This window comes from Schistocerca cancellata, chromosome 12, assembly GCF_023864275.1.
Source record: "Schistocerca cancellata isolate TAMUIC-IGC-003103 chromosome 12, iqSchCanc2.1, whole genome shotgun sequence".
Classification (NCBI taxonomy): domain Eukaryota; kingdom Metazoa; phylum Arthropoda; class Insecta; order Orthoptera; family Acrididae; genus Schistocerca; species Schistocerca cancellata.
Genome location: NC_064637.1, coordinates 105,825,265 through 105,849,544, shown reverse-complemented (window position 1 = coordinate 105,849,544; position 24,280 = coordinate 105,825,265). Strand labels below are relative to the sequence as shown.

Here is a 24,280-nt window from a genome sequence, read left to right as displayed (position 1 = left end):
GTGTGAACACACAACTGTTTTTTAAACATACTTAAGTTGTCAGGTTATGTCTTGTTGTTAAAATGTTTTGGCTAATGTCGAAGGAATGACTTTTTGTGCAGTGAAGGAGAAGTACAAATGTTAGACTCGGTATGAAGATGTTGGCTCTAATATTTAACTGAAGAGAATCAGCCACTGTGCTGACTAAATCAGAAACCAATACAGGTAATTTCCAGATGCAATATTTGGTCAGTCTAGCAAAACCGTTTCAGCCCTTAATGTAACAGTAAAAAATGGTTTCTTAAATTCAATTTTCATCCTGCAGAAATGGGGTCCCATGTAAGCATAGTGATTATACGAACTTCAGAGCTTTAGCTAGCAAACAAATGTACATGGTTCTTTGTTCTAAAATGCTAGACCCCCATGGCCGAGTCTTACAGTGCATTATGCAGCATTTATGAGACTATTCAGCCACCAACAGTTGATGTGGCAACAGAGCATCGAGCAGAGCGATATATCATTGCATTCGTGCACTTTGTTTCGGAAACACATTCTGCTGCATTTTATCTTGGTATGCAATACCAATAACCAAAAATTCATTACATTTTTGATATTGATACACAGAAAATAAAGAAATATTTCAAAGTATTTCTAATAACAGTTCATATTGATACAATCTGCCAGAAAGTAGCATTCATCTGGCAATTTATGAAACAGCATTTATTAGGTAATGTCGCATTTTCACATTTCGAGGCAGAATTTGCATCTATATTAACATTTATCACAAATGAAAATTTTTCAGGTCCCTAGTAATTTCTAACTTATAACATGCTAAAGTTGTTGTATTATATTTCTTGCTAAGATAGACCTCACTTGCAATTTGAGCCCAATTAGATAGTGACTAAATTAGAAAGTTTAAATTTGAAATATATTTGTATTAACTAGCATAAAATTTGATACTGAAATCAGTGGGGTGTTCACAACCACACATTTGCAATTGTTCAAACACCACCTCTTATTTGGACCCTCATTTACTGAAACATTTTTGCTTCTGTTATAGTATATTTTCACTCGTGTCAGTTATCAGTAATAAATGTGATACACCCTGTATACGAATTTTGCACCGAGGTGTCCCAGGTACCCATCTCAGCTCAGCGCCACAAGTAGTTACTTGTGGCGCTCGTGTCATAAACTGGTCCCGGTTCAACTGCTCTTTTGAATCCTTTGCCATTCTTGGCAGAATTAATATGTCACTGGCAAATGGCGAAGTTTTTACTTCTTCGCTCTGAACTTTAACTCCCTATTCCCCTCAAAATTTGTACTAATACCTATGTCAGGAATTACCTTAAAATATTTATGAGCTGAAGTGACGAAGCACTGCAATCAAATTACAGCCTAGTATCCCTTCCAGAGACAGTGTCACATCGACCAACCTGTGAGGACATAGTGTGTGGTGGAGGGCGGCAGCTCCTCGACGCTGTAAGCTGGCTCCCCCTGCGGCCCCCACTGCAGCTTGTAGGACGCGACGTGGCCACGCGCCTCCACCGGAGTCAGCGGCTGCCAGCTCACGGATGCCGTTGTCGCGTCCACCGTCTGCACCGACACCCGTGGCGCTGTCGTCGGAACTGTGCAGAGCAGATGTGCTGTCAACGTAGGTGTCCCAACATTTCCTTATTTGTTTGTAACTTAAAACAGTAATACTGCAACAAGAAAAATGTTAATTTCCAAACTCGGCACTGAATATATTTACTAATTGGCTAGTGTGTGGGGCTAACACAAATAGGACTAACAGGGGATATTGAACAAAGAAGTGCTGCATGAACTATAATAGATTTGGAATTTCCTGGCAGATTAAAACTGTGTGCATGACAGAGACTCGAACTCGAGGCTTTGCCTTTCGCAGGCAACTGCTCTACCAACTGAGCTACCCGAGCACGACTAACGCCCCTTCCTCACAGGTTTAAATCCGCCAGTACCTCGTCTCCTCACAGGAGAGCTTCTGTGACGTTTGGAAGGTAGGAGACGAGGTACTGGCAGAATTAAAGCTGTGAGGATGGGGCCTTAGTCGTGCTTGGGTAGCTCAGTTGGTAGAGCACTTTCCCGCGAAAGGCAAAGATCCCGAGTTCGAGTCTCGGTCCGGCACACAGTTTTAATCTGCCAGGAAGTTTCATATCAGCGCACACTCTGCTGTAGAGTGAAAATTTCATTCTATAATAGATTTGTTTGACCCACAGGACAGTGTCACAAAGATGCTGAAAAACTTGAAATGGAACACCCTTCAAGCCATGCAGTAACAATCCCCAAAGGGCAGCTTACAAAGCTTAAAGAACCAGTGTTTAGTGAGGAATCTAGGAATATACGAGGAATGTTCAGAACACAATACAAAACATTTTTTTTCTCTGCCAATTTTGATTGAAAAAACATGGAAGTTGGTGTGGGACATCATGGAATAGTCCTGCTTTTGCCTCTCACTGATTCACGAAGTCCCAACAGGTGGCAAATCTGTGCGTAGCCTTCAAAATGGCATCTGTGACAGAGGTGCATTCAAAGCAGAGAGGTGTCACTGAGTTTCGAAGGTGCTTGCAGAATGTCTACGGAGTCCTGGCAGTGAACAACAGCACGGTGAGTCATCGGGTGACGCACCTGTGATCATCACAACACGGTCGCACAAACCTGTCCGATCTCCCTCGTTACGGCTGGCCGAACACAGCTGTGATTCCTGCAGTGCTGGAACACGTGGGTACTCTCAATCGAGGTGATCGACGGATCACAATCGCATCTTGCTGCTGTCTTGCCGGATGTCTCCGCCGGTAGTGCTGACACACTTGTGCAGCAGATGGGGTACTCAAGAGGTGTGCGTGCACTGGATTCCTCGCCACCAAACAGAACAGCACGAAGAGCGACGAAGGACCATCTGTGTGGAGTTGCTCGCTCATTACGAGGCCAATCGGGTCAATTTTTTGCAAAACATCGTCACAGGCAATGAAATACGGGTTCACCACTGCCGACCAGATACAAAACGGCAAGCCACAGTCTGGTCCCACACCACCTCTCCTCTGAAGAAAAAGTTCAAAGCTGCACCCTCAGCTGGTAAAGTCTCTTGGGATTCTGAAGGGGTTGTACTCTTTGATGTCCTCCCTCACGGTGAAGTGATAAACTGTGAAGTGCACGAGCTACCCCGAGGAAATTAAAGAAATGGCTTCAGCTTGTTCATCAACACAAAGTTGCAAACTAACTTCACCTTCTTCATGACAATACAAGGCGTCACACAACTTTGTGCACTAAAGAGCAGCTCACAAAACTTCACTGGACCATTCTCCCTCATCCTCCCTGATCTTGCTCCTTCCGACTTCCTTGTGTTTCACCCAACGAAGGATGTACGCTGCGAGAAGTGGTACGTGGATGACGGGGAGGTTATTGATGCAGCAAGATGTTGACCAGTAGAGTGGTATCCCAGTAAGGTGGCATAGGGCCATCACATTGAAAAATAGGATTCTGTAGCCAAGAGAGTGGGGAATAATATGATGTATCGAAATCCTGAGTAAAACTAACCAGACTACATAAAAATAATTTGTTGCATTCCTTATTGAAGGCCTTCTACCTATGAATACCAAAGGGGCAACCAAGACAAGATGTAGAGTATTTTAGAGCCTTTCGCTATTACATTTTTCACTTATTCACGCATACGATAAATACTTTTTCAAATTTTTTTTTTTTTTTCAACTTTTCATAACCCACTTGTGAACTGTGTAGTGCATCGTACTGTGACCTAAGTAGCTTCCACTCACATGGCCGCATGTATCCTGAGAAAAAGATGTAGGACTAACAAGAAAATAAAAAATATTGTAAGCTCACTGAAAGGTAGGCATCAGAATTCGAAAACTGCGATCCCCGAGTTCAAATTACTGTGTACTCATGTATATCTGCTCGACAGTACATTGAACGATAACTACACGACAGAGCCTCACTGACAAAATAGGCCCTTCTTGTTGACAATTCAACCACTAAAGACCACAGCCCAACTGAAAGTGCCACCATGCCGTGTCGACATTAGTAAGATTTAAGTTCCCAACACAGAGCAACGAGGGAGAAATCTGCTGATCGAACTACAGCTTATAATACTGTATGTAGAGAGAAACTACTTCTACTGTTTTTACGAGAACTCAACATATTAAATAATGTGCCTTGCGACAGATGTTAAGAGTTATGATGAGTAGGGAAATTGGCAACTGAACAACTCTGAAGCGTGGACATTCTCAATGCTCTGTTCTGGCATCAATTCCTTTCAGATATTCCTCATACTGTGGGCAGAAAATATGCTTACACAGATGACCTAGACATTGGTTTCCCCAAAACATCCATAGAGGAAACTGAAAGGGTACTAACAGAAGACATCTCGATCCCGTCCGAACGCTACTGCATGTCGTGACTCGAACCCGGTCCTAGTAAAACAGAATGCTCGCATTTCTATCTCAGCAGCATAAGGGACCAGCCATCCACTGCAAACCTGCCTGAACAGAATTTCTGTATGCCAAAGTATTTGTGTGTCCAGCTTGACAGATCCTCGACTCACGGATCATTCTCGACTAATAGTACAGCCAAAGTTTACACCAGTATCAACCGCCACAATGCTCCACTGCTCAGCACTGGAATCACTGTACAGCACAGCAGACTATTTTGGTCCTGTGTGGCTACACGGCAACATTACCTGAAAGCTCGACACAAAACTCGATACTAAAATATGTGCTACCACAAGATGCCTAAAAACTACACCAGTTTATTGGATTCCAAATCTCTCCACCTGAACACAGAAACCAGGAAACTCTGTTACAAGAGTATTAGGTGATACTGGACAACCCCAAGCTTCCCATTCATAACTATATCCCAGGTGCTACATCTGACAGGCTAAAAACTAAAATCCAGACAATCAGCAGTAAAAGCTGCTATTATATTTCTTGATGAAGGATTAAACACGTGCCACAAATAGGAGTGCAGCGAGCACGGGCAAAAATACAAACTGTACTGAACACCCACAATGAACCAGCAGGCTTCACGCTGCCCAGAAGTAAGTGGAAAACAGCAAAATATGAAGAATGCACGGACTTTCTTTTAAGGTGGAAGAAAATGCCGGACCCAGTCTTGCAGTTGAGGTGACACATTCATCTACATCTAAACTCTGCAGGCCACTGTATGGTGAGACATGGTGATACCTTGCACCACTGCCAGTACTCTCTTTCAGAGTTGCACTCAGAAAATGGAGCAAGAAAAAGACGACTATCTGCACACCTCTGGACTAGCCCCGATTTCTCTCATCTCGTCTTCGTCGTCCTTGGACAGAATGTACGTCAGTAGCTGCACGACCGTTCTGCGATCAGTCACAAATGCCACTTCTCTAAAGTTTCTCGACAATGTTCCACTAGGAGAGTACCGTTTCCTTCCAGGAATTCCCATTTGTGTTCACACGTGTTAATAGAACCTACCACTAACAAATCTAGCAGCATGCCTCTGAACTGCTTTGATATCTACCTTTAATCCAATCTGGTGGGGATACAAAATACTTGAGCAGTATTTGAGAATAGTTAACACAAATCTTTTGTATGTTGCCTCATGAGCTATGCTTTCCTAGAAGTCTCCCAATTAAATAAAGTCCACCATTTACGTTCCCTACTGGCAACCTTACGTGCTCATTCCATTTTGTGTCGCCCTGCAACATTACAACCACATTTTAATTGATGTTACTGCATCAAGCAGCAAACCACTATTACTGTAGTCAAACATTGCAAAAATGGTTCAAATGTCTCTGAGCACTATGGGACTTAACTTCTGAGGTCATCAGTCCCTTAGAACTTAGAACTACTTAAACCTAACTAACCTAAGGGCATCACACACATCCATGCCCGAGACAGGATTCGAACCTGCGACCGTAGCAGTCGCGCGGTTCCAGACTGTAGCATCTAGAACCGCTCGGCCACCTCGGCTGGCTAAACATTACGGGGTTGTTTTTGGTTTTCCTACTCATTTGCGTTAACTTACATTTTTCCACATTTAGACCAAGTTGCCATTCATCATACCAAATAGAAATTCTGAATTATCCTGTATCCTCCTACAGTCCCACGAAGATGACACACTCCTATACATGACAGCACCACCAGCTAAGAGTCACAGATTGCTGCTCACACTATGTGTCAGACCATTTATCTGCACAGAGAACTAGAGGGGTCCTATCACACATCCTTGGGGCACTCCTGCTAACAGCTCTGTCTCTGATGAAAATTTCCTATCAGGAACAACATACTGGGTTCTATTACTTAAAAGTCGTCAAGCCACTCGTGTATCTGACAACCTGTTCTGTATGTTCAGACCTCCGTTAACAGTCTGCAGAGGAACATGGTGTCAAATTCTTTCTAAAAATGTAGGAATATGAAACCTGCTGGCTGCCCTTCACCCGTGGTTCACGGGACATCATGTGAGAAAAACATCATATCTGGACAAATGGAAACGCCTTTCTGACACTGACTATGGATGCGGCCGACTGGATTAAGAAATAAACATTATAAACTACTGAACCGTATATGAACAGGTTAGAGGAAGAAATTGCTAACCCACAAGACTGTATTTTGAGTTACTGCATGCTATGCACATGGTTAAATTCAAAGACACAGTCACAAATACAATAAGACAAAGCATTTTTTTATAGCGGACAGTGCCCTGTAGCTTTACAAATGAAGCCACTTGTTGCCAACATGTGATGCCTTTGGAAATACTACAGATAACACAGTCAGATTAATCATTGCTAAGCTTTGGTTTAGTACTTTCTTCACTGATCCCTTCACATATCAAATATTTTCATTTCTTATTTTACCATTTTTTATTTATTGCCATTGGTTTTATCTGTATAATAATATCCCATGTTATAGCATTCACTAAATAAATAAATAAATAAACGACAGGAGAAAATCAGTGGGATCTGCTCAAAGCCACAGTACCTCCCTCTGCAGTTCGGCAGATGACTCGCTCCGACTCCTCACTGGCCGACCGCTGGAAGTAGACGCGTGTGTAGAGGGTGTAGTTGGTGAACGGCTGCAGGTCCTCCACGCGGATTGACTGATTGACTGTGACCAACTGTGTCTCCTCCCCTCCTTCTGCAAAAAGACACACAGCGTGGAGAGGCTCGAGGTAAGCAAACAGTGTACGGTACTTCCAGCTTGTGCACCAGTACAGCAAATGAATGTATAATTTTCTGCATCACAAAACCAACATCATAATCAGTTGTTATCTATTTACGGCAAAAGAAGTTAACATACACCATGAACATATAAAGCTTAACTAAAGACTAAATATGAACACTGAAAACAGAGCCATACTGAGGTCATCCTGCACCTGTCAGAATTGCCAAAGTTGTCGCCCCCCCCCCACCTGTCCACCCTGTAAACTACCTTCCCATAATTTTTTCAAGCAGATTTAGCTAATTTTATAAGTAGGTTTAATAAAAATGAAACAATATTGCCAAATATTAATAAATCAGTTACACTATATGCCACAAATTAAATGTGGCTTTCAAGTAAATAAATTGTAAATTGCTTAAAATTGCTAAGAAACTGAAAGAAGAAAAAAAAATCATTATTTTCTTGTTAGCAGCTACTGTATATTGGTTTCTCTATGGTGTATAAAAAACAACAAATTTTATTTGCCCCTGATAAATTAATGATTCATATTAATTATAAATAAAAGAAAAAGTCTACAATTAAGAGGCGAGAGAATAAATTTTACTTTGCACTTACTTACCACAACCAAAGCAGACTAATCAGTTTGTCAATGACGTCAAGTTCATCAACCGAGCCATATTCTATCAACAAGATTTTTTCATTTGCTGAAATCACGTTTGCAAGCTGCTGCTCTCAGTATAGATGAAAGTTGCCACAAGTTATTCAGTTGCAGTTGCAGTTTCATGTTTTGAGATTTTTGCGATATATTAAAACTTAATAGCATATTTTGATACTTAGCTTGAAGACTCCATGTTTTCAGCGACTGTTAATTATAATTATTTCTGGTCTTTGCAGAGAAACTCCCAGATTCTTTAATTCCTTTACATATCTGACATGGAGCAGGCTGCACTTTTAAATAAATATCAATAACCGAGCTTCATTATTTCTCCACTTATTAACAGTATTCACCTCCATCATGATCGACAATTGACAAATCAGTGATTCTTTACAAACATTTTAGTTGTCTACCTGTTTGCTGTGCATTCAGCTACAGTGAACTAGTGTTTGTATAGCAGGAGGATGAGATTAGTGTTTAACGTCCCGTCGACAATGAGGTCATTAGAGACGGAGAGCAGGCTCGGGTTAGAGAAGGATGGGGAAGGAAATCGGCCGTGCCCTTTCAAAGGGACCATCTCGGCATTTGCCTGAAGGGATTTAGGGAAATCACGGAAAACCTACATCAGGATGGCCGGACACGGGATTGAACCGTCATCCTCCCGAATGCAAGTCCAGTGTGCTAACCACTGTGCCACCTCGCTTGGTTTGTATAGCATTGTGTACTTTTCATTCTGTTACATTATTTATTAGCATCACCACCAGTACTATCAAAAAAACACTAGAGCTAGTTTCTGCTCTATTGCATGAAATTTGTGTGTATCACAGTTTCAATAGTGGAGATTTATGCCGATTGCAGTGCCACATCAGGTGGTTTGAACATTGAGGAGCAGCCAGTTGGTAGGCAACAGCGTTCGTTTTCATTTGTTTTGTTTACATTTTGTTTTCATTCGAATTTCAGTAGTAGGATAGGTAAGCCATGTGGACGCTGTCTGTGCACAGGAGGAACTGGTGACAATTCACAAACAGCTGAAGACACTGTCAGTGACTTGTATCAATGATCAACTCCATTACTACCTACAGGTAAGTGAGTTTCCTATCATATCTAGTGGTATTTTATATGTATCTGTGATGAAGTAAACAGTTCAACAGTCTGCTTTACAGCAAACAGAAACTGAGAGGTCAAGGTAGAGAAGATGTTACAAAAAAAATTGAATACTTTTAATGTACTGGCTGCATGTTTATTCCTTGTTTTGTAGACCTGTAAAAAAAATGGCTTTTTATGATGCAAAACAATTTGTTGTTTCAGTCACATTTTATTACAGAGAACAGACTGTTTTAAGGATTGGCACCTACATCTTCAGGCATATAGTTACCTTTACATGTGTGTTATAGTCATGTGTAAACTCCCATCATTAAAAACAAGATATAATTGAAGCAGTTAGCTGCTATGCAACTTTTTTTAAAAAAATTCTTAGGTGTTTAAAAAAAAACAAGAAATTAATAATGCAATATGTAAAGGTGAACACTCACCATCTATTTGAGGCACAGATATGAGATTGAAAACATTGCTGTTCTTTCATGCAATGTCATACTCTGGAGCTACTTAACAGAAAATATATATAATAAATAACAATGTACATGTGTTTATAGTATTAATTACTTCTGTAGAAGAAAACTGTATGAAAGAACAGGAATATTTTCAACAAAAGTACAGTGATATGGAGTATTACACCAAATGTGTGATTGAATTAAAGGCTTCTTGTTAGTCATCTTGGACAGAGAGTTATCAACAGATATAGAAACAACTGCAGGTGTACCTTGTACATTAATGCCTGGACAGACAATATTAATAACAACCTCCATACTTCATGCAGACAATGTGATTATTGACAATAAATCACCATCTCAAAAAAGCTGCAAAATATTCACCCTTTAGACGTAAAATTGTGCAATTCAGGAAATAAGAAAAACATCGTATCCTATGAGTACAGCATCAAGGAGTCATAATTAACATGTACAAATACCTGCATGTAACAATTTGTAATGATAGGGGAAGTCATGGGCTGATAAGGTAAGGAATGAGGAGGTTCTAGAATTGGCGAGAAAAGCAATATTTGGGAAACACTGACAAGAAAATGGGCCAGGATGATCGGACATCTGTTGAGACATCAGAGAATAACTTCAATATTACTAGAGGAGGCAGTCTAATGTAAAAACTGCACAGGAAGACAGAGACTAGAATACATCCAGCAAATGATTGAGGATGTGGGTTGCTTCTGTGAGATAAAAACATTGGCACAAGAGGAATTCATGGTAGGCAACATCAAACCAGTCAAGACCGATGACTCAAAAAAGTGGATTGGACAAGTGGCAGACTTCAGTTCACTGGCAGGATACTGCAAAAATACAGTCACTCTACAATGGAGATAGCTCACAAAACACTTGTGTGTCCCAGCCTAGAATACTGCTAAAATGTGTGGAACATATACCAGGTAGGACTAACAGGGAAGATTTACTGTACATTAACAATGGTACTGTGTATCGTCACAGATCTGTTTGAGTCTCTGGAGACTGTCACAGAAAGGGTGACGTACTTCAACTGGCATGCTCAGACAAAAGAGGCAGTCAAATGAAAACCGAAATCCCGCCACAACGGGACCACGGAATGGTTCCATTCAAAAATAATCATCAAATGTGTTACGGCATTTATCCCACTGGGAGACTAGGCAATCAATTCCTGTTTTGTAGAATGTGGTCAAACACTGATGGATCCGCACTCTTGAATTTCCTTATCTGACTAAATCTTGCTCCAGGTCACCAATGATGTGAAAATCTCACAGTGAACAATCTGAGCTGTACAGAGGATGTTGCAGTTTCTCCAACCAGATCACTGAAGTCCAGTTTTTGTCCAGTTGGCACTGTGGGGGAGGGCATTGTCGTGCAACAGGATGATTCCGTCCCTGAGTGTTTCTACTTTATGACACATTGCAGTTTCTGCAAAGCGTCTTCATAGCTCTGCACATTGAGGAACTTAATGTGTAGAGGGGCCCCTGTAGTCAAAGAAAGAGGTCATCGTGACCTTGCGAGAACTTCTGTGGACTGCTTTGGATTTTATTGGCTGGGGAGAAGTGAGATATTTCCACTGATGGCTTCACCGTTTTCCCTCAGGCATGTAAGGTCACGATGCTCTCTACATTTGACTAAAGGGGATCTCTGCTTGTTGAGTTTGTCGAGCGTGGAAACACAAGCAAAGAACAGTGCTATGAAGACACTTCACAGAAACTGTAATGTACCATAACATCAAAATGCCCAGGAGTGCTGTCACATGGAAGCATATTGTTGCATAACAACGTCCACCACTGACACTGCCAATCGGACAAAGTGATTTGGTTGGAAAACACTGCAACATCCTCTACACAGCCCTGATCATTCACTATGTGATTTTCACATCATTGGCAACTCGAAGAAAGACATGTATGTTTCACACGGGTGCAGTTGTGGATTCACCTGCGGCATACTGTGTACTACCAAAGAGGAACTGATTGTATCGTCTCCCAGTGGGATAAATCTCGTAATGTGTATGCTGATTTCTTTTGAATGGGACCATTCTGTGCTTCTGTTGTGGCCAGTGTTCTGTCGTCATTCTATTAACCCTCAGAAAATCAGTGTGAATGGGGAATCTAGGAATACACTGCAACCCATAATGACTTTTCCCCTCAGGTATCAAAAACACATGATCAGACTAAGTACAGTACACAGAGGCATTCAAGCAATTATTCTTCTTACACTCTGTATGTGAATGGAACATGAAGAATCCCTATAAGTGATACAATGGAAAGTACCCTCTCCCATGTATTTCGCAGTGGTTTGCAGTGTAGATGTGGAAACTTGTTAACATATGTCAACCAGTCGAAGCTTTGACCGTATGGCGAGTAGTTATGTTTCGTCCTCCCATTACTTGTAGTCTACCGGAAGCTCTTTTTGATACCGTATTAGTGTACAGTTTAACTCAGAACAAGATGTCTAAGCAGCAGCAGCAGCAGCACAGACCTGTGGGCAGGTAGTGGACAGTGAAGGCGGTGAAGTTGCCGCCGGGAGGCTGGTTCCAGGACAGCTCGATGCCACCCGAGGCCAGCGTGCGACACGAGAGGCCTCGCGGAGGGTCGATGCGCGACGGCGACTTTATCGACAGCCGGGCGACGGCGTAGTTCTCCCCCGCGGCGTTGCGGGCTGCGCACTGGTACAGGCCCGAATCGGACATCTGCGTCGTTGCGATCAGCAGTTCTGCACCCCTCTGCTTCATTCGGCCTGCGACACGTGGAGCACGCCATCGGATAATGCGGTAATACTGAAGCACTCTGTTGAGTAGCAATACTGAGGTACACTCTAGTAGGTTCTATATTTTAGCACTAGTAGACAGTACCGGTCAATTTGAGCACTGGCAATTGTTCGACACTCGATAAATAGCATATATTTTAATTTAGGGGGCTGATATTTCATGATTTTTAAGGTACTTTGGTGGTTTATAATTTCCATAAATGATAAACATCTATTACAAAAATCAAATGAAATGTAAACAACAGAAGGAAAAGATAGATTGTTACTCACCATAAAGATCATACAATGAATTTCATACAGGCACAATGAAAAGACACATACAATATCTTTCCCCAAAACCTTCTTTGGGCAAGGAAACGCGTTTTCATTCACACAAGCAGGCACAGCTCACACACATGACCAGTACTCCTCTGTTTGCCCAGTATCACCCTGGCATTGAAACGTTCAACCGTGTTCTTCATCAGGGTTTGATTATCTCTCGTCACGTCCCGAGATGAGAGATATCCTTCCCAAAATCCTACCGATATCACCCAAAGATGTGTTCTGCTGCCCACCCAACCTGTACACCTCGTCCATCCCTACATCAATTCTGCTCCCAATACTGCGGCCTTTGGGTTATTTCCTGGTCGCCAATCTAGGTGCGAGATCTCTCTCTTACATCCAACCACCACATCCTACCCTATAAAAGGGAGGGTCACATCTGAAAGCAGGCATGTTACATATCAGCTATGCTACACTGTACAGCACTCTCTGTCTACTCACACAAATGGCCAGTGCGAAACTGTGACAAAATGCAAACTTCACCATTCAGTTGCTGAACAGGCTGCATACCGCAACACTAATATCTTCAACGGCTGCTTTCTATAAGGGCAATTTGGATACTCCATTCCAGCACAAGTTTCTCTGAACTGCGCAGGTATGAACTGCGTCTCCAGTAAATCTTGCACTCTCACAAGCCGCGTAGCCTAAACCTCCACTAACCTGTTCCCCATTGCCTCACCTTTACCTTTTCCATTCTCTCTTCTATCCACACCACTCCTTTCCCGTTCAGACTGTTTACTGCCTTCTCCCTCCCTCCCTCCCTTCCATATGCTCTACCCTCTGAGCTGCTTCCGTCTTGTGCAGCTAACTGTTGAAAGACTCACCTCCTGCACCCTATCACCTGCATCTGCCTGGACAACTACTCGCAACAACCCGTACACAATAATCAGTCTCACTGCTATGGCATGAGTGTACTTTTACTAGGAAAAGAGCCAGAGTTTAAAAACTAGTGTGAGTGCTGTTCTGTGCTACATGTTCCTGTGCACCATACATCGGTCGCTACAGGTGAGTGGTTGCTGCTCTTTCATTTTACACGATAAACACCACTGATCCTCTAAGTTTACTGACTTAAAATGACATTCATATTTTTCATCTTTATGTATTTTACTGCCAATAATGAGTTTGTTTGAAGATTATCATCTCTACTAATGTCACATATAGAGGACAAAGATGACATGGGAGGTGATGCAAAAAATTTAAATCTCTCTGTATGTGGCTAGAGGTTAGATTGGTAAGACATGTGATGTTTTTCTATAAATTTAATTAGATATCTGTGTGGAAGCACATAAAGAGGAGTTAATAAAATATAAATGACTCCCCACATTATTGTTCAGCAATATTTAACATTTCACTCCAGATTGAGATGTAACAGGCAAATCTCTACAACTGAAGCAGCTGATACTAGTGTCCATAAAGTACCCAATATAGGTCACTTGATGTAGTATGCGATCTCATATACACAACTTGTGTTTATGTAAATATGCGATACTTCATTTGATAAAGCGGGTGGTACATTATTTGTGTACCGTTTCAGATTTTTTCTTTCAGTCAGTTTTGTAATAAATGAAGGTATTTTTACTGAGTGACAATAATGTCCATCATTAATCACCGAAAAGATTCATCATCACATACGACTTATTGAAATTCTTATTCCAGATGTATTTTCTGAATGTTAGTATCCAGCATATAGCTTACAACCTGCTGACAGCAACATTGCATTTATTTCACACAGAAGTCTTTTATTCAAAGAAATATTTGAAATTTATGGCTCACTCAAACCATGTGCGCTTCAAAATTAGACTCCGCTAATAATTGTTTGTTTTAGTATGACATATGTTCAGTACTGACGTTTGGGAAAATCTCCATTCTGCTCCTTCAAACAAATGATTTACTTTTTCTGAAAATTAAATATTTTAAAAGTTACTCCTATTCAAAATTATCATATTCTAGAATGTTTGTACTTTTGTAATTATTTCCAAGTTTCAGTGTTACTGCCCTGTAGCTGTAAACACTCTGACACTTTCACTAAAATAACACGTTACTTAATGAACTACCTGAACTAGAAAATTTTACTTTTTGAAATAATCTTGGTGAGCTCTGTAACTCTTATTGCAGGTTCAAAACTTCCACTACATGAAACAGAACCATTATTTTTTACATGTTTAAGTAAACTGAACAAATTGTTCAGTTAATCAATAAGGCAAGGCAGCCGGGAGACAAATCCACGAGGATGCAGGAAATCAATACCTTCTCCTGCCCATCCCATCACATCCCATCCCCTCACCCTACAGCATAATGCACACACATTCTTCAGTCTTTTGCCATGTAACAACTAAATATAGTAGGGGAGGGAGTGCCCTTGGGGGAAATGGGAATGAATGTCAAGCAAGCATACTACAGTCATAGTTAAAAATTTATCTTCATTTGGTACAATAATAATACACTTCAAAGTGTTAACTGGTATTGGTACATACAAACCATCAACAGGATCAAAAGATTGAGGCAGAAAGAGACAATCAACGTGACAAGTGACACTTTGTCACGATCGGAGTAGCCAACTTCACTCAAATGGCCAACTCGAAGCAAGTATCCAATTGTACCCAAAAAGGACAACTGCACCAAAGAAGCCAATATGCCATTTCATTTAATGGTGTAGCCTGATGTCAGTGAACTTTCTGAAGTGTTCTGTGACCATGCAGACAGCAGCAGTATTTGAACTGGAACATACCATTGATGTGTAGCCGCACTCCGTCCTTGAACCACACTATCTCTGGCTTGGGCTCCCCGACTGCCTCACAGTTGAAGCGAACAGTCTTGGCGGCAGGAAAGCTCTGAGAGGGTGGCTTCACTCGCACTTCCGGCGCCTGCCAAACCGACAGTGTCACCTTCTGAAAAGAGAAACAACATGTCATCATTCTGTCTAGACTGATTTACCTGAAGCGTCACATGTACTCGTAACCAATTACACAAGCTACTCAAATATTGTCCATTTGTCAGATATGAGATAGTGGTTATTATATTCTCTCAGCAACAAACTGTAAGCATTCGTCACACTTTAAATGTACTTCATTCAATACAATGCTGTATTTCTAGTAACAGTGTTCTCATCAGCAGGTGCTGATACCCAGGTAATATGTCTAGAACACAAAACGTTCTAACAATGCCTTTGCAGAATTCATAAAATAAAATAAAACACATTGGACAATAGTACTCGTGTTACATCAAAATCGTTCACTTCTATGCTCATCAGTCATATACGAGGAACAAGAATATACTTTCAGGTTAAGAAATCCTAAGAAGTAACTGGTTGCTGGTATGTACGAAACATACCACCCCTAAACGAAAATACTGCATACAAAAAAGAGGGGAAGAAAGCTGGACTTGTTGGTGAAATTAGAAACAGGTGTTCACAAGAAGTAATACAACAGTGTTCTTCAATGTGCAAATGAGTTAATAAGATTTTTCTAACAGCTATTTGGATTTATTTTAATGCAGATACACAATATTGAGTATTTAGTACATCGTCGATGTAATGGTGACTGTAATAATCAGTATGCAAGTAGTATTTTCAGAAATGAGAGAATAGTACGTGGCTGATGGATTCCTACTGTGTATCAGTCAGTAGCTCCACTTACACAATGGTAGCAAGTGCATAGCAACTCATAAGACGATGGCACATATTCCAACATGTCCTATTTCATTTCATGTATAATGTAAATGTGTTGTTAGAGTTTTTTAGTGTTTTACTCACACAAATTGAGTGTCGGCAACCTGTTGTCGAGATCTTTATCTCTCGAAACATTTTACTGTGTTGTATGAAGCACAGGTAAAGTGTGCTGAATGCTACCAACTTTTACCAAATTTTCACAACACTGAACGCCTCTGCTAAAACATTTCAAATGTTTATATCCCACACACACACGTGAACAATGTTTATCAAATTTGTATCAACAGCTGTCATAAGGTGTTGGGCTCCTTAATGAAGTGGTACGCCCAATAAATGACATTTCTCTTAATACTATTCTCACAGACCACCAACTCCAGTACAAAAACCACCCTAGGATCGAGCCTGTCACGAATAGGGCTTATTAAATAATATGACATGGTAAAACATGAGTGCAGTTTTCACATGCAGTTGCCTGTAGCTAGCCTAATACCCCAAATGTGAACTCTGTCTAACATTCATAGACTAATAAGGTCTCGCTGATAGCAGATCATATGATCATAGTACACAATTAGACTGTCATCGGCACAGCTGATGTTAAATTCTGTGGCAGTGACATTTTTCTGTACTGACCAAGTTGTACCACAGATTGGGGCATTACAGGCAATCTGCACACCACTAAACATAAACAGCACAAATGAACGCTCCATAAGGCTGGATCGCAATGTGATCGCCAAGAACAGACTGTCGACAAATAAAGTTGCACTGTGTTCGGTGACAAATCGTGGTACTGTATTACCTCTCATGTCCGCAGTCAGCAAATATGGTGGTGCCAAGTAAGAGGTCACATTCTTCCAGTGTTTTGGAGAGGCACAATAGCATTACTCCTGGTGTCACTGTGTGGAAAGTCACGGGGTACCACATCAGGTCACGGACAGCCTTTACTGAGGGAACTCTGACACCACAACAGTACGCCACGGACATCTTGTGGCCTCACCTCTTACCTATTGTGCGACAGTATCATGCTGCCATTTTTCACGATTTTTAGGATCAGTTACAACAGTTGTGGGCCAGCTCGTCTCGACAGAGGAAACAACAGCTCTGTGACATCCTTCGCAACTGAATCACTGCACGGATTCCGGCCAGATGGGTTGCAATGTGATACTCGTAAGTTGGCTCATACTGCAAAATTCTTAATAAACTTGACTCGATTTTGTAATCAATGAAGCAGCATCACATGCCTTATGAACCAGTGATGTTCCATTTTGTTTCCCCGTCACATTCTTAGTACTTCACTTTTTTGCCAGGTGGTCTCATAAGTCTGGTAATTTTCTTGTGCCTGCGCAATTACTCCAAGGATCGTATCAAGAATTTCAACACTGTACAGCCTACAGTTCATTACTGAAATCCGTCCGAAATGGTGTGTCGACTGTGATTGAAAATGGAGAAAACCGAGGTTTGTGCTGTTATTACACATTTTCATTTGAAGGGTTTGATTGCTGCACACATCGAGACAGAACTGGACGATGTTCACGCAGGGTCTGCACCACCTTTGAAGACCATTTACTGCTGGATTAATGAATCTGAAAATGGTTGCACAAACACCGAAGATGAAGCATAAACTGGTTATCCAACTGAGGTCACCACAAAGGAAACCACTGACAAACTAGACAATATTGTAATGCAATACAACAAAACAAAAATTTGTGAGATTGCTGGGAATGCAGGTATGTCAACTGAACGAGTGCACAATATGCTGCACGGAGAATTGGCCACAAGTCGATGTGTGCGAGGTGGGTGTCACGACTGCACAGTTGACAAAAAGCGAGTCTGTCACAGCATTTCAATACAATGACTGGTGACATTTAATCACAATCCACGAGACCTTTTGCACCAATTTGTGACTGTCGATGAGAACCGGATCCGTCATTTGACACCACAGTCAAAATAATGGACAAAGGTTAGTGAAAGTGCACTGAAGAAGGCAACCATTTTGTCAGATGGTAAGGTTTTTTGGGATTCGCAAGAAATAGTCCTCATACATTACTTGGGAAAAGATAGAACCATAGTTGGACCCTATTATGCTACAGTTTTGAATTGGTTAAAAATTTGATTGGCTGAAAATAGACCAAGGCTGGCATCCAAAAAAGTGCTCTTTCATCAGGATAATGCACCATCCCACACAGTGGTGATAATGGTGGCAAAAGAGCACAAACTGGGCTTTGCACTGATTCCTCATCCACTCTATTAACAAAACTTAGCCAGTGACTTCTTCCTGTTCACCAAATTAAAATTTTGTTTGCTGGTAAGAAATTGTCATCAAATGAGGAAGCTACAGGGTGGTACACGGGAGATGGGCAGTTTTTAATGAAATAATACTCAGCCAACTTTGAAATTAATGCATGTTCATTTACACAAAATCAAAGCTCATTATTTGCCATTTCAGTTAACAAAGTGATGGCCATCATTTCGAATGCAGGACTCAAGTCTCTTCTCAAAATCCTCCACCACACGGACTAAAATATATGCAGGGATGGCAGCAATTTCTTGAATGATTGCATTCTTCAACTCGTCCAAATTCCGTGGTTTGTGGTTACAGACACAATTGTTAAGAAAAAAGTCAAATACTGACAAGTCGGGAGACCTGGGAGGCCAAGGAACATTGCCAAAATGTGAGCTAATCCGGCCAGGAAACATGAGTCTAAGAACTGTCATTGTAGAGTTTGCGGTGTACGATGTTGCCCATCCTGCTGGAACTGAACGCGTTTTAAAGGGATTTGTCGTCTTCTTAGTTTTGGTTTCAAGAATGTTTCAAGCATACGAATGTAATGTAACTGTTGCCCTGTTCTCTTCAGAAAAATAAGGTCCAATAATGCCAACAGAGCCAATAGCACCCCAGACTGTTACTTTTTCTGAGTGTAGAGGCCGCTGGTGGATAAGAAGTGGATGCTCTGGGGCCCAGTAACGTAGGTTTTGCTTATTCAAGGTCCCGTTTAATGAAAATGAGCTTCATCGCTCATCAATAAAATTTCATTTTCATTCGATCCCAAAATCACTCACATTCTGTAAGCGAAGTCTTCTCGTACAGCAAAATCAGTTTCCTCAAGTTGTTGGACAATGAGCATTTTGTAGGGATGGAATTTTAATTCTTCATGCAAAATTCGTCGAACCGATTCACGACTGATTCGTAAGTCAGTAGCATGACGTCTAGCTGACCGTTCTGGTATCATTACTCTGCGTCTCGGGCCAGGATGCTTCTTATCCAGTATGTTTTCACTTGATCTGAAGTTTTCCACCCATCTGAGGATTGTGTTACGGCTCGGAACAACTCCATGTCGTCCGACGTTAAACTGCGAACAAAACTATCTCTGCGTAGAAATAATATACCCACCACTTTTCACGAAACTGTCATAGACAAACACTCGACGTAGCAAGTCCCACTGCTCCATAGTGACTGAGTAAATGAAATGGCGTCTCGTGTGGATCAGAACTATCCCCACGACGACCACCTCCCACCACCGCGCCCTCAGTACTACGCAGTTCAAAGCCGTCCGTCTCCCGTGTGTCACCCTGTACATTTTCAATCAATGAGTATTTTACAGAGTTTGATGGGAAGAAAGTGGAGTATCGCTGGACCAAGCGTACGTCCCTCAATGGAGAGTCGGTCGAGAATATGGTGATCTGTTTACAAAACAAACATTTTTTCCTGCTTTTTTTAGCAGACTTACCGTAAGAGCCTTCCGATTTCTAAGCAACCGAGTGCTCTTAGTTTGTGGGCAGTACCTGCTGCTGTTCGCCGTCCTCGGTGGCGCAGGTGTAGTCCCCGGCGCTGGCGGCCGTCACGTTGGAGAGCTCGAGCGCGACCAGTCCCGCCCCCACCGCCCCCGCGGCGCCGGCGGGGTGCAGCCAGCGCAGCGCCGGCGGCGGCACGCCGGAGGCGGCACACACCAGCGTTGCGGCGCCGCCCTCGGTCGCGTTCACCACGGCGGCCAGCGGCGGCAGCAGCCGAGCGGGGGCGGCGGCGGCGGGGGCGGCGCCCGCCGGCCGCCGCTGCACCGACAGCCGGGCCTCGGGGCTGGGCCGCTTCTTGCCCGTCGCGGGGTTCGTCGCGACGCATCTGTCCGGACACACGCAAGCCACCGCTGCTGAAGTCCCCCACAGACAACAAAACATAGGGTTGGGTTGGGTTGGGTTGTTTGGGAGAAGAGACCAAACAGCGAGGTCATCGGCCTCATCGGATTAGGGAAGGACGGGGAAGGAAGTCGGCCGTGCCCCTTCAAAGGAACCATCCTGGCATTTGCCTGGAGCGATTTAGGGAAATCACGGAAAACCTAAATGAGGATGGGCGGACGCGGGATTGAACCGTCGTCCTCCCGAATGCGAGTCCAGTGCGAAATATAGGGTGGCTGAAGTATGAGTACGAGGCGTGTTTCTTAAGTACCGTTTTGAAATTTAAAAAAAAAAAAACGTGCTAAGATATCTCAATATTTTTATTTTTACATGAAATCCTGTACCTTAATCTACTTTTCTACATAATTTCAGTCAATATTGAGGCACTTGTCATAACGTTGTACCAGTTTTTGAATACCCTCCTCATAGAAGTCTGCCGCCTGACTTGTTAACCACTGCATCACCACTGTTTTGACTTCGTCATCGTCTTGAAGACGCTGACCGCCCAGGTGTTTCTTTAAGTGCAGGAACAGATGGTAGTCACTGGGCGCAAGATCGGGGCTGTAACGAGGGTGATCTAGAGTTTCCCATCGAAAAGATGTGACGAGATCTTTGGTCTGATTCGCCACATGCGGACGGGCATTGTCTTGCAGCAAAACGATGCCCTTGCTCAACTTCCATGGACTGTTGCTTTGATTCTGGTGTGACGTAGGCCACCCATGTTTCATCGCCCGTAACAATTTGACAATCATCACCGTCGTTGTGGTACCGCTCAAGGAAAGTTAGTGCACTGTCTAAACGTTTGGTTTTGTGCCCATCCGTCAGTATTTTCGGTGCGCACAATTTTCGGTAATTCAAGTGCTCGGTTACAATGCCATACAACACACTACGAGAAACATTAGGAAAGTCATCCCGCGAGGAGTAAATAGTAAAGCTTCTGTTTTCTTTCACCTTATTGTCCACTTCCTGCACCAAACTTTCATTAACGACCGAAGACCGCTCACTCCGTTGTCCACCATGCACATTTGTGCGGCCATCTGTAAATGTTCTCACCCATTTTCTTACCATTCCATCACTCATAATGTTTTCTCCGTAAACTGCACAGATCCCACGATGAATATCGATCGCTTTTAGGCCTTAAAACTAAGAAATCTTATAACAGCCCGTACTTCACAGTTGGCGGGACTCACGATTATCGGAGGCATCCTAAGGCGCGTTTACACTGAGTTCGCAACATTGTTCGTGGCTAGTAATGGACTACCGATGTTCGCAACACAAAATCAGTGTTCCACGGCTGTGTCGGTAGAGATCAAAGAAACATTGTTCGTGGCCTGCTACCACTAAATTCCGCTACGCAGTGCTAGTGTACGTTTGCTCTGAGTGAGTGTTTTGGTATTTGTTTTGCTGGAGTGTAGTGGTGCGTTTATTTTATGTCCCTTCATTTTTATTTGAAATGGAGTGGTCACGAGACCAAATTTTCCAGCTGATGTCGCTCTATGAGGCAGAGGAGAGCCTGTGGAATGTACGTTGTGCAGGTTACAAAAATGCTAAAATCAAACATGATTCATTACAAAAAGTTGCGGCGCTTGGCACCAGCAGCAGTGATGTGGACAAAAAAATTAAATCTCAGTACCGACGAGAGAAAAGAAAAATAGAGGAAAGTGAAAAATCTGGATGTGGTACTGACACACTTTGCGAAACGAAGTGGTTTGGATTTAAATATCTACGTTTCCTGGATGAAATGGAACTATTTGAGATATGGCTGGCTTTGACAGGAGTCTCCTGATGCCAGAAAACGAAGAGTAGCAGCAAGTCTTTGGTTCACAGGGGTTGCTTTTCTGAAATTTGTGACTTTCTTTGAAACAACTGGTCCTATAATATTCAACAACATTTCAAAATCTGACGGCGACATCCTACTGAAGTTGCGAAAGTCAGAACCGCCTTCCAAATTCAGCTCACAAAGCATGTCATTCCCACCACGTCTTCTATAGTATGTTTTGGTCCACCGACGACGACTAAATCGTTTTCTTCGTCTGTTTATTTCGTTAAGTATTATTAATACAGCACCAAATGTCATTAATTCTTCCTCTTCACTTGACATAGCTTAATGTCTTGATGTGAATACACAAAGTACCGGTAACCTATCAGTTCACCGCAGCAGACTACGCGAATACGTAGAAAAGTTGGTCGCTAGTGTTAACGCGAATGCGAACAACGAACAATGTTGCCAACATGTTGGGGGAACAAGTTGCACACAATGTTCAGAACAAAAACATGTTCTGAGCTCAATGTAAACGCGCCTTAAAACACTCAGTACACAACGTAAACAAGGAAGAATCAGACTGTAATGGCGTCAGTGCGTAGATTAAGGTACAGGCTTTCATGTATAAACAAAATTATTAAGATATCTTAGCACGTCTTTTTTTTTTTAATTTCAAAACGGTACTTACTTAAAAAACACGCCTCGTAGCTCGCCTTCCCTTTGAATGTGAACTCAATATCCCGACTTCTGAAATAAACAGCTACAACAATGCACAGCCTTATGCAATGTCCGATTGTTAGCATTCTTCTGTCAAATGCTGCCAGAGTGAAGTTAGATGTTTCTCTTTGTGGTCTACAAAATGACTTTTTCGATAGAAGAAGGAATTGAAATGGCGGAGTGCACCCACAGAAGTAATCAAGCATTCTTCCCGCACTCCATGCGTCAATGGAACAGGGAAGAAACGTAATAACTGATACAATTGGACGTACGCTCTGCCATGCACCTCACGGTGGTTTCCAAAGTATACATGTAGATAAAGAGTAGTACACAGTCAGTCTAAAATTTGGCGCACCTAAGGATCTGTGCAAAATGTAGAGCAACAAAGCATTCCTTCAGTTCGCACACCACAAGTTACTGCAGACGTTATTCAGAGCCCAAACGTTCATTGGCCCAACAGGTGCATGTAGTTAGGAAGAGTTGTCACCGGATATTGAAAAGTCTGAATCTGAAGCAGCAATTACAGGATGATGAGTCAGTACCGTGTAGATTACCGCACGTGCTTTTTTGAACAACAGCCTTGGTTTGTTACACTCTTTCCATTAAATCACGAGTGACGAAGCACGGTCCATCTTTCCGGTCATGTGAAATCGAAGAACAAGAGGTGCTGGGCAACGGAGAACCGTGACACTCTGTTTCAGCAACTACTCCGTGATAAAAAAAGTCGGCGTTGATGCGGTGTAACAGGAACGCGCACAATCACACAATTTCTTGTTGAATACTTGGTACTCAATTAATCACATTAATTTTCATACTGATTTTATTACATTTTTGTGGATATGAGTAAATGACGGTCCATACTTTGAATCTATGCACTGATTGTCATACTTAGATGCTAGGAACTTTTAAGTACACAATAAGAGCTTGTCTATGTAAAAAAGGTACACTACAACCATGTCATTTCAGCCACAAGTTTTATTCTAGAAATATATGGATCCCATAATCAAAATTATGGGTACCTTTTATACATAATTAACCTGAATGTATTTTCCTTCTTGTCGATAGTATGTTAGTGTCTGTACTCTACTTTCCACCAAATAGCACCCTGAAACATCCCAAAAACATTTCAGACCTCTAGCTCGAACAGACTTTTGTTCATGCAATAAACATACAAAAAAGTTTTGATTCTCACGAAATTCAAAGTTATATTTCATCTGTGATTCACTTCTGTTACTCCTAATACACTCCAGCAGCATAATCTTCTTGGTTTACATGTTCCTTGTCTTCTCCATTCCTTTTCTTGTTTCTCCTTGTTGTTTTGGCGCCTTTAATTGCATCAAGAACTCACTTTTCAGCTTCGGCCACTCTCATGGAACCAACTGTCTCACATTAATCACAGGGTATATTCCTAGCCCGTGTGGAGTTGCTGGTCTCCCATGGCGCGCCTCACCGGTTGGAGGACATGGGAATGGATAGGTATCGGGGAAATAAAAGACCCGGGCTGGA

The 24,280-nt window shown here is 42.1% G+C and overlaps 1 protein-coding gene across 1 annotated transcript in view; it reads right to left on the bottom strand.

Annotated features, from left to right (window-relative positions):
• Positions 1–24,280, bottom strand: part of LOC126109491 (protogenin A-like) — a 288,364-nt gene that overhangs the window by 79,227 nt on the left and 184,857 nt on the right. Inside the window, exons 5-9 of the mRNA XM_049914516.1 lie at positions 19,909–20,242; positions 15,190–15,349; positions 11,853–12,110; positions 6,966–7,121; positions 1,413–1,604 (exon numbers count right to left, since the gene is read on the bottom strand). Of these exons, the coding sequence (XP_049770473.1) occupies positions 1,413–1,604; positions 6,966–7,121; positions 11,853–12,110; positions 15,190–15,349; positions 19,909–20,242 (1,100 nt within the window). The remainder of the gene's footprint in view (positions 1–1,412; positions 1,605–6,965; positions 7,122–11,852; positions 12,111–15,189; positions 15,350–19,908; positions 20,243–24,280) is intronic.